At 37.9% G+C, this 10,360-nt stretch overlaps 1 protein-coding gene across 1 annotated transcript; it reads left to right on the plus strand.

Annotated features, from left to right (window-relative positions):
• Positions 1–7,683: 7,683 nt before the first annotated feature.
• On the plus strand, positions 7,684–8,871 carry LOC131147906 (uncharacterized mitochondrial protein AtMg00810-like). The gene has a single exon (XM_058097553.1). The coding sequence runs from the start codon at positions 7,684–7,686 to the stop codon at positions 8,869–8,871; it is 1,188 nt and encodes a 395-aa protein (XP_057953536.1).
• Positions 8,872–10,360: the final 1,489 nt, after the last annotated feature.

The following is a 10,360-nucleotide window of genomic DNA, read 5'->3' on the forward strand; positions in this document are numbered from 1 at the left end:
CTCCAAGTCCCACATAGCTACATCAACCTTTATTTATTATTATTTTTTATTTTTTTTATAAATTTGTAAAGCAAAGGGAAACTACCATATCTCAACTTGATAGTGCACCCCTCCCTTAGGGTAGGAATAAACAAACGGAATAGAAAAACACAAGCACAAAAAAAAAAAAAAAAAAAAAAAAAAAAAAGAAAAAAAAGAGGAAGAAAGAGGAGGGGCAGAGTTCCAACCCTCAAAAAGATATTAAGACGAAATCATACGGCATATTCAAATAAAAAGAAAGTGTAAAACTCGTGAAAGATTTGGGGGTTAGGGGTGATTCTTTGCAAGAAACAAGTACCCTTAAATGCTCACTACCTACTTATGTACAAGAACTAGATCCAACTCTCAAGTCACTCGAGGACCAATCAAAGGGAGGAACTGTAATAAATGAACATATAAAATGGATTAATTCTTCCAAACCTATATACATTAGTAGGGGACTCCCTAAAGAGAAACATGTTAGATTGTTGCTCTCTTCAAGGAGTGTTAAGATGTTTTCACCTAGATGTACGAGGAGATGCGGCTACGATTTAAGATGTTGGGAAGTAGAATGGTCAAGCAACCCAAACGCACCTTTACCTTTCATCACGAAGTGGAAGGTCAATGGTACATAGTACTAGAAATTGAGAAGCTACTCCAAGTGAGATTCATAAAGCTAAACTAACACTCAATTCAGCTGCAAATATGGTATCCAAGTGTGCATAGACTTTTGAGGACATTAACAAAGCTTAAGTATGATTTCCCACTTCCTAATGTTGATTCCTTGGTACATATCTAGGGCATCAAATATTTTCCTTCTTAGGTAGTTTTAGCAAGCACAACCAAATTAACCTACTTCTCCTCTATTCATGCTCTTTCACACATTGTGCCACCACAAATCTTCTGCAAGACTGTCAAATCAAAGTCATATTGTGACCATCATCATGGTGGAACTAACAAATTGCTTTGGGTATCAACTATTCATGCCTGGCTACATGGGCTCTAGCTAGCAGAGTCTAAGATAATATCAAGTATGCCCCAAAATCTCCCCTCGGTTGTATTCAAGGGAGTATAATTCTCAAAGTCTCCCTTAAGGACTATAGGACCCAAGACTCTCCTTCCTAACTTTCTGTTTTTCTTTTACAGCTTTAGAGGTCCCTCATCAAACTCGTCCTTCCTCTTCTTCCCTATCATTTACTCCATGTCCCTTCAAGCTTGCATGCATTTTTTGTTGTTCTCTGCACTCTCCAAGTGCTTGGACGGTAACTTCCTGGAGCATCTTGGTGGGGAGAAGCAAAAGCTAGAGGGCCTTAGCCCATACATCAGAGTTGTAACTACAACTGCATGGTCCTAATCATACACTTGTATTTCATGTTTGGTTTGAAGGAATTGAGAATAAAATGGAAATAGAATCCCAGCCTTGATTGTTTTTTTTTTTTTTTTCTCGTTGTTTGACTACTTAACATAGTGTTGGAATTGATTCCCTTGGGAGAGCATTCCCCATGTTAAAGTAATGGGCACTCCAACAGCACTCCACTAGAATTATGCATTCCGTTCCTAATAATTTTTCCTAAAGATAAAAATTTCCCTCTTAAAAATGTCTCTTGGCAAAGTGCATCTTTGCAACTTCCTTCGTCAATGGTAAGTCTCTAGGGCTTAACTTCTCTCTTTCTAAGCTTGATTTCCCTCTGTACAAAGGAAAATGTTTTAATTGGTTGAGATTGTTTTAAAATTATTATTTTATTTAGCATTCTCGAGTGAAAGGACAATTAGGTGTTAATCCTTCTTGAAGAAGAGAATTAAAATGTATCTTTGATTCATTTCATTCAAGAACAATTAGTTTCAATTGACATATCTTATTAATATTCTTATATTGACCCTTCTTGAAGAATTAAAAAGAATTTTTGATTGTTTCCTTCAAGGACAACTAGTTTCAATTAAAATATTTTATTTACTATTCTTTTTAGACTAGTTACGGGTTTTTTGTCTTTTTTTTTTCTCTTTTGCAGATTATGGTTTCTAATTATAGTTTTCTGAATATGAACCAAGATTAATGGTTTTATGGATTGTGATTTCTACCATTAAATTTGGATCTAATTTATGAATGGCCACATGGACTACGGAAATGACCTTATTATGATTGTGTTTATGAATATTTGTGATATGTTTAAAGGCTGCATACTATAGATCCATTGTGGTCCGTCCCTTCTCCGGACCCCGCATACGCAGGGGCTTTGTCCACCGGACTACCCTTTCTACTGTTTTTATTGAAGCCACTAGCAGTTATAATTTTAATTGAATTAGCAAATGAAAAAAGAAATAACAATTGACTAAAAAACCAGAAATTTTGTAACTTCATAGAAACCAGAAATTGTGTAACTTGGCAGTTCCATGCATCTTGCCAGATGAGTTTTTATTTTTCTCCTTTTACAAAATTTATATAAGTGGGTTTGGTTCTGTTGTGTACAATCTTCTCTACAAGCTTTACGGCTTACTGCTCCACAGAATGACCAGTAAAATGACAAAGTATGCAAATTTCCTATTCCAGCTTTTGGGAACTGGGACGTGTTGTTTTTTTTGTCCCACATTGGTAGAATTATTTCACATTGGTATAAAAAATTGTTTTGAATTTTTTGTATTATTTGTCCCACATTGGAGAAAAATGTTTTTTAGACTTGAAGTTGAAGCAATATAAAGAGTTCAACTCTCCATTTATAAAACGTACCTCAAAGTTGTACTTTGTCAAAAAGTAGTAGATTAATCGTCGGCGCCCAAAGACGTAAGTAATTTTATATCGAATCTTGTTAATTTCTTATCTTGTTCTTTTTACTGTTTTATTATTAGTTTTTACACTGCTTTAGTTTCTTATATATTCAATAGTAATAATTGTAGTATTGGTGTTTGACACAAATGGGGTGCCCGACACAACAATTGGGAATTAGGACCAAAGTTAAATTTAGCAGGAAAATGCAACATGGGTATGTTAAACAAATGCAAGAGCATGCCTCGAAAGAACAAGGGTTAATCACTGCTATGAGTTCTATATTTGACAATGATACGATTATATATAATTTGAACTAGTGATATATAATATAGACATGATTCCATTCTTTGAATTTTATTGCATTAAACAAACATTAAAATGTAACCAACATTCCACTCCGATCTGGTTTAATTTTTCGATCAAACAGTAGAATGAAATAACACATTTCCTTCCATTTCCACTATAATTTCGTTCATACCTCAATTCCACTCCAAACAAACCAGCTGTAAACATGAAATAGGTGTGCTTGCTTGTAGAGGCTTCACACTCCATCAGCTTTGAAGTTGTAATATATATCTTTGCATTGCGCCCATTCCATCCTTATTCCTCAACAAGAAAATCCATTTCATCCATCAGAGACAGATTGATAAATGAAAAATTAAATGAGTGAATACGCAACAATACAGATGTCACATATAAGCAATATTACCGACGTTACACTCACTAACCTCAATTGCTTAAATTTTTATCAATATTGGTAATCGGTTCTGGCCAATACCATGTGAAACCTTTGCCCCATGTTACTGCCTTGGTAACATGTCACACCCACATGCCAATGGATCATCATCATAGGGCTCAACTGAGGATGGGAATGAGGGAAGAATCACAACAGGCGTTCCATTTTGCTGAACTTTAGCAAGCATAGAAGCATGAGCAAGCTGATAGCAAAAGAAGTTTCCCCTTTAGTCCAGGTACTCCAGTTTACCTGAAGTACAACATATGAAAAGTTGAGAATTCTACTTATGAGTTATTGAAAAATTAGAGTGGATGATGGGTGCTTATATACATGATTAGGCCCAAGACCCAATAGGCGCTTTTGGGTCAAGTTGGTGCTCATCCATGTGTATCAAGCCCACCCATGGGCTCCTCTGTTGAAGAATGAAGGAACCTGAACCTGGTGCAGGCAGCTGCGCATAACCGTACTTGCACAATTCTTATTTTTATTTCATTTATTTAATTTGTTTTATTCTTTCTCCATTCTGTTATAGGGATTAGTTAGCAATAACTGTTTCTTTTATTCTTGTAGTTAGCCTCTAACGATTTTGATTCTTTCATTCTACTGTATATATACTTTGTTAATTCAAACACAGCAGGCATGCGAGAGAATTACACTGCCATTTCGTATTCCCTCTGTTCTGCATTTCCTTCTTCCCTTCTCTGTCTGATTCATTGCAGTTCAGCCCCACTACCAGCAGCAGAGTCAAATTATTACACGGTATCAGAGTACGATGGATGAATCCTTCAATACTAGCCAAACCACTCCTCCAAATCCACCACCAAACATCAATTTACTAGCAGCTGTTCCTCACGACCCAACGCAACCCACCAATCCCTATTTTATTGGCAGCAGCGATGGTTTAGGTGCCATGCTTGTCACACACACTTTGGACTGCAGCAACTGCCATTCTTGGGCTAGATCCATAAAGAGGGCTTTGCGGATCAAGAACAAACTTGGATTCATTGATGGTACCATCTGTGAACCTTCTGACCCCAATGATCCTCTGATGGAACATTGGCTGAGGTGCAACGATATCGTGATAACGTGGATGTAGAACACAATGACGGTTGATATCAAATCCAGCACCACGTATGCAAAAACTGCGCATCAACTTTGGTTGGAGCTGGAGCAACGCTTTGCTTAGCAAAATGCTCACAAAATTTTTGAGGTGAAGCAGGGCATCACAAACCTCAAACAAGATCAAGACTCAGTGAGCATTTACTTCTCTAAACTCAAAACCTTGCTTGATGAATTACTGAACTATGAATCAATTCCTAACTGCACCTGTGGAGGGTTAAGGATTGTCGTTCAAAATCAGCAAAGGGACTGTGTAATGAAATTCTTGATGGGGCTCAATGATACATACAAAACTATTAAAGCATAGATACTGTTGATCAAGCCCTTTCCCAGCCTAAATGAGGTTTACTCTATTATTCAGCAAGAAGAAAAGCGAAGGGAAATCTCTACAAACAACCTTGGGAGTGACTTTATGGCTTTGGTGAGCAAAGGGAATTTTGGCAAACAATCTGCTGGGATGTAGAGGAAGGATAGGTATTATTGTACCTTCTGCAAGATACCAGGGCACTCTCTAAAGAGATGTTTCAAAGCAAATCCGAACAAACTCACATGTTCTCATTGCCAAATGCTAGGCCACACAGCAGATAAATGCTACAGATTACACAGATACCCAGCAGCGCACAAAGGACAAGAGAAATACAGATCTGTCACAAATTTGTCAAATGTGAATGCAGCTGTTGGTTCTAAGCGAGGGGTTTTGAAAGACAAATCTCAAATGTCATTGACACCAGAGCAGTATGCTCAACTTTTGGCTCTTCTCAAACCTATCTCAAGCAATGAAACTTCCATTCCCTTGGCAAATCATGCCATATTCACACCTTCATCCTCAGATACAAATAACCACAAAATTTTTGGTATATCTCTATGTTCTTCTGTTTTTACTTCCAAATCCAGCAATGTCTCAGAAATCCCTTGGATTATAGACACTGGAGCAACAGACCATATAATCTGCTCCAAATCTTTATTTCATTCCATCTAGAGCAGCATTTCCTCATCTGTAGCTTTACCAAATGGTCAGACTGTTCCTGTTACTCATATAGGAATAGCCAAGGTCACCAAGAATCTTACATTGCACAATGCTCTTTGTGTATCTAGTTTTTCTTTTAATCTGATCTCAGCAAAGAAAATGACTCAAGAACTAAACTGATGCTTTGTTTTCTTTTTTGATTGCTATTATGTTCAGGACCTTCTGACTTGGACAACGACTGGGATGGGTAAAGTGAAGCAAGGACTCTATCATTTGCTACAAGAGGAAGTCTCTCCTTCAGTCTTATCTGATGCTCTATCCAAACATGACCTCAAAACTGGCCTCTTAGCTTCTGTTAGCAACAGTAGTGATCCCTTTGACCTCTAGCACTATAGATTAGGCCATTCCTCTTACTTTGAAACAGATACCAAAACCAACATATCAAAATCTTCTAATGATAACCCATGTCTCATTTGTCCTTTGGCTAAACAACACAAACTACCATTTCCAACTAGTCAACATCAATCTAAAAGATGCTTTGAGCTGATACATTGTGACATATGGGGTCCATGTAATGAAAGTAGTCATGATGGCTGTAGGTATTTTTTGACTATTGTGGATGATTTCAGTAGGTGTACCTAGGCTCATATGTTGAAATTGAAATCAGAAGCAAGAACCAATTTACAAAATTTTTGTGTGATAATAGAAACCCAATTTGAAACAAAAGTAAAAATCATTCTAAGTGATAATGGAGGTGAGTTTGACATGAAAGAGTTTTATCTAAAACATGGAATTTTGCACCAAAGGACATGTGTGGAGACACCTTAACAAAATGCCACTGTTGAAAGAAAACATCAACATATTTTAAATGTTGCAAGGGCCCTAAAACTTCGAAGTGGCATTTCGTTGAGATATTGGAACCACTACATTCTTACAGCTGTATACCTCATTAATAGAACTCCATCTCCATTATTAAATCATAAAAGTCCTTTTGAGGTTTTGTTAAAAAAGAAACCCAGCTATGACCATCTAAAGGTTTTTGGGTGCTTGGCTTTTGCTACCACTTTAGTTAATGGAATACAAAAATTTGATCCAAGGGCCAGAAAATCTATTTTTATTGGTTATCCTTTCGGAGTAAAAGGATATAGACTTTTGGATTTAGACACTAAGAAGATCTTCATCTCTCGAAATGTCGTGTTTCATGAAAAAATTTTTCCATTCGAAACGAATAAAATCAGTGATCCTAATGCTGGTTTTAGCAACACCGATTCACCACCAAGTCCAAATGAGTTAAGCTTCACTCAAAACCCTATCATTTCCATTCCTACTTTGCCCATTCACAGCCAATCCATAGACACTGTCAGTCCCCATGTCAATCCAGAAGTTGAACAAATGCCTGCTGCATTATCTGATTCACAAAGCATTGAACAGATCAGTTCCCAAAACAACTCTAGACTAGAAACAGAAGTTGGTAACAACACCCATACACACTTACCCAGAAAATCGACCAAAACAAGGAGAGCACCCAGTCATTTGTAGGATTTCATATGTCAGCAGTCATCCTTCATTTCCCCATCTCAGAACTTGGACAAGCAAAAGGACTAGATCTCATCAGGTAAGCCTTCTCCTCTAAGTGCCACCATATCTTATGATAGATTGTCTATACCTCACAAGATTTTCGTGACCTCCATAACATCACACACTGAGCCTACAACTTACCTAGAGGCAAGTACATCATCCAACTGGGTCAAAGCCATGAAGGCTGAAATTGCTGCCCTTGAACTCAATGACACTTGGATTGTTATGGATTTACCTCCTAACAAGGAACCAATAGGCTGTAAATGGGTCTACAAAATAAAATTTTTTGCTGATGGTAGCATAGAAAGATATAAGGCCAGACTTGTTGCTAAAGGGTACACACAGCAAGAGGGGTTGGATTACCATGAAACCTTCTCCCCAGTGGCAAAAATGGTTACTGTGAGAACCCTGTTAGCAATTGCAGCAGTAAGAGGGTGGTTCTTATAGCAATTAGATATCAATAATGCCTTCTTACATGGGGACGTGGAGGAGGAGGTGTACATGGAATTGCCCCCGGGGTATCCCAATGAAAATGGAAGAAAAGTATGCAAGTTAAACAAAAGTTTGTATGGCCTCAAACAGGCCTCACGTCAATCGTACTCAAAACTTTCAAATTTCATCACACACCAAGGATATGTTCAATCCAAAGCAGATTACAACTTGTACACAAAGGCAGCTGAGGGCTCTTTCACAGCCATTCTTGTATACGTAGATGATATAATCATTGCTGGAAACAACATGGATGAAATTGATCAATTGAAGAGGTCTCTTGATGATCGATTCAAAATTAAAGACCTTGGCAAGCTGAAGTATTTTCTGGGTATTGAAGTGGCAAGAATAGCAAGGGGGATTCACTTATGTCAACGCAAATACGCTTTGGACATTCTAAGGGACTCGGGCACCATTGGCTCCACTCTAGCAAGGATTCCCTTGGATCAAAATGTGAGACTGTCCAAAGAAGAAGGGGAATTACTTCCTGAGCCCGCTCTTTATAGAAGATTGATCGGTAGATTATTGTATCTGACAATAACCAGGCCTGAATTAGCTTACTTAGTCCAAATTCTAATCCAATTCATGAAGGATCCAAGGATGCCACACCTGCAGGCAGCCCACAAGGTACTGTGGTTCATTAAAGGATCACCAGGACGGGGTTTGTTCTATCCAGTGAACTTAGAAATCCATCTTAGAGGTTTTAGTGATTCAGATTGGGGGGCTTGTCCAGACACTAGAAGATTTGTGATAGGCTATTGTGTGTTCCTTGGGAGATCCTTAGTGTCTTGGAAATCAAAGAAACAAAGTGTGGTCTCTAGGTCTTCTGCAGAGGCAGAGTATCGCGCGATGGCAAATGTGAGTTGTGAATTAACTTGGCTGAGGTATCTACTCAGCGATCTGCAAATTGTTTATTCATGGTCAGCTTCCCTGTTCTGTGATAACAAATCAGCTAAACACATTGCCACAAATCCCATATTTCATGAGAGGACAAAGCATATAGAAATAGATTGTCATTTGATTAGAGACAAGATTCAAGAAGGCTGTATCTCAGCAAAACATGTGGAAAGCAAGTTGCAAGCGGAAGACATTCTCACAAAGAGTTTAGGTTCCCAGGCCTTTTATTCATGCTTATCTAAGATGGGAGTAGAAGACACCTACTCACCTTGTGGGGGGCTGTTGAAGAATGAAGGAACCTGAACCTGGTGCAGGCAGCTACGCATAACCGTACCTGCACAATTCTTATTTTTATTTCATTTATTTAATTTGTTTTATTCTTTCTCCATTCTATTATAGGGATTAGTTAGAAATAACTGTTTCTTTTATTCTTGTAGTTAGCCTCTAACGATTTTGATTCTTTCATTTTACTGTATATATACTTTTCTAATTCAAACACAGCAGGCATGCGAGAGAATTACACTGCCATTTCGTCTTCCCTCTGTTCTGCATTTCCTTCTTCCCTTCTCTGTCTGATTCATTGCAGTTCAGCCCCACTACCAGCAGCAGAGTCAAATTATTACATCCTCTGGTCCTAACAAGTGGTATCAGAGCCAACGGTTCATAACTCTGGGTGAGTGACATTGTAAAAAGTCGAGACGTGAAAATAATTCTCTTGACAACCTAACAGTTGGAGGACCAAGTGTGTGGCTGAGGCCAATAAGAATCATCTAGGTTGCGGATGAGATCCAAATAGGGTCAAGACATGAGAGGTTGGATTGGTTCAGACTTCAGAGGCACGTGGAATACAATCCGACGCATGTAAGGTGCTAGTGGTGAGGCCCACTTGAACAATTGTTGGAGAATTGAGCTTACTCCCAGAAAGGAGACGATTTCCGTTCAAGAGGAAGCAGTTGGAACTCACAAGTGAGGGAAAGATTGTTGAGAATTCCACTTGTGAGCTTGTCCTACATTGGAAAATTAGAGTGGATGATGGGTGCTTATATACATGATTGGGCCTAATACCCAATAGGCTTAAACTTTTGGGTCAAGTTGGTACTCATTCATGTGTATTAAACCCACCCATGGGCTCCTCCGGTCCTAACAAATGGAACCCTTTTTTTTTTTTTTTTTAAAAAAAATTTTATTACACAAGACACTTTTAAATGGTGGAGCTATTAAAAGTTTGTGCTTTAGCATGCTTACGAGCAACAAATAGGATTTAGAATTTCCATTTCCATGCTTAGATGCCCCTTCACTCAATATGGAAGAATCTATTTAACTAACTTTCTGAATATTTTTGAACCACTATAGAGTTATCAGGGTAGCAAGGAAAACATCAGATATTTGTTGAATGAAAATGGAAATGAGAACCTAAGACCCTTTTTTTTTTTTTCAAAGAAGGGCAGGATCTCCATTTATTTATTGATAACCCCTCACTTTTGGCGGAGGAATACCGTGGTTACAAGACAATCAATGGGAGATAACAACAAAACCTCCTAAAGAACAAACCCAACATCCAGCCAAAAATCGGGTTACAAGACCAAACAAAACAAAATAAAACAGGACCTACAAAACAAACCTCACGCAACAAAACAAAACAAAAAATAAACAACATAAATCATAAGTTAAAACCAAAAGGAAATCAGCTAAACATACCTCATTTAAGCCGTACCCATCTTCTCAAATTTATACAAATCATTGCTAACTTTAGGGAGTTGACTACTATTTGTAAACAAAATATTCCTCCCCA

The sequence above is a fragment of the Malania oleifera genome, chromosome 1 (assembly GCF_029873635.1).
Source record: "Malania oleifera isolate guangnan ecotype guangnan chromosome 1, ASM2987363v1, whole genome shotgun sequence".
Lineage (NCBI taxonomy): Eukaryota > Viridiplantae > Streptophyta > Magnoliopsida > Santalales > Ximeniaceae > Malania > Malania oleifera.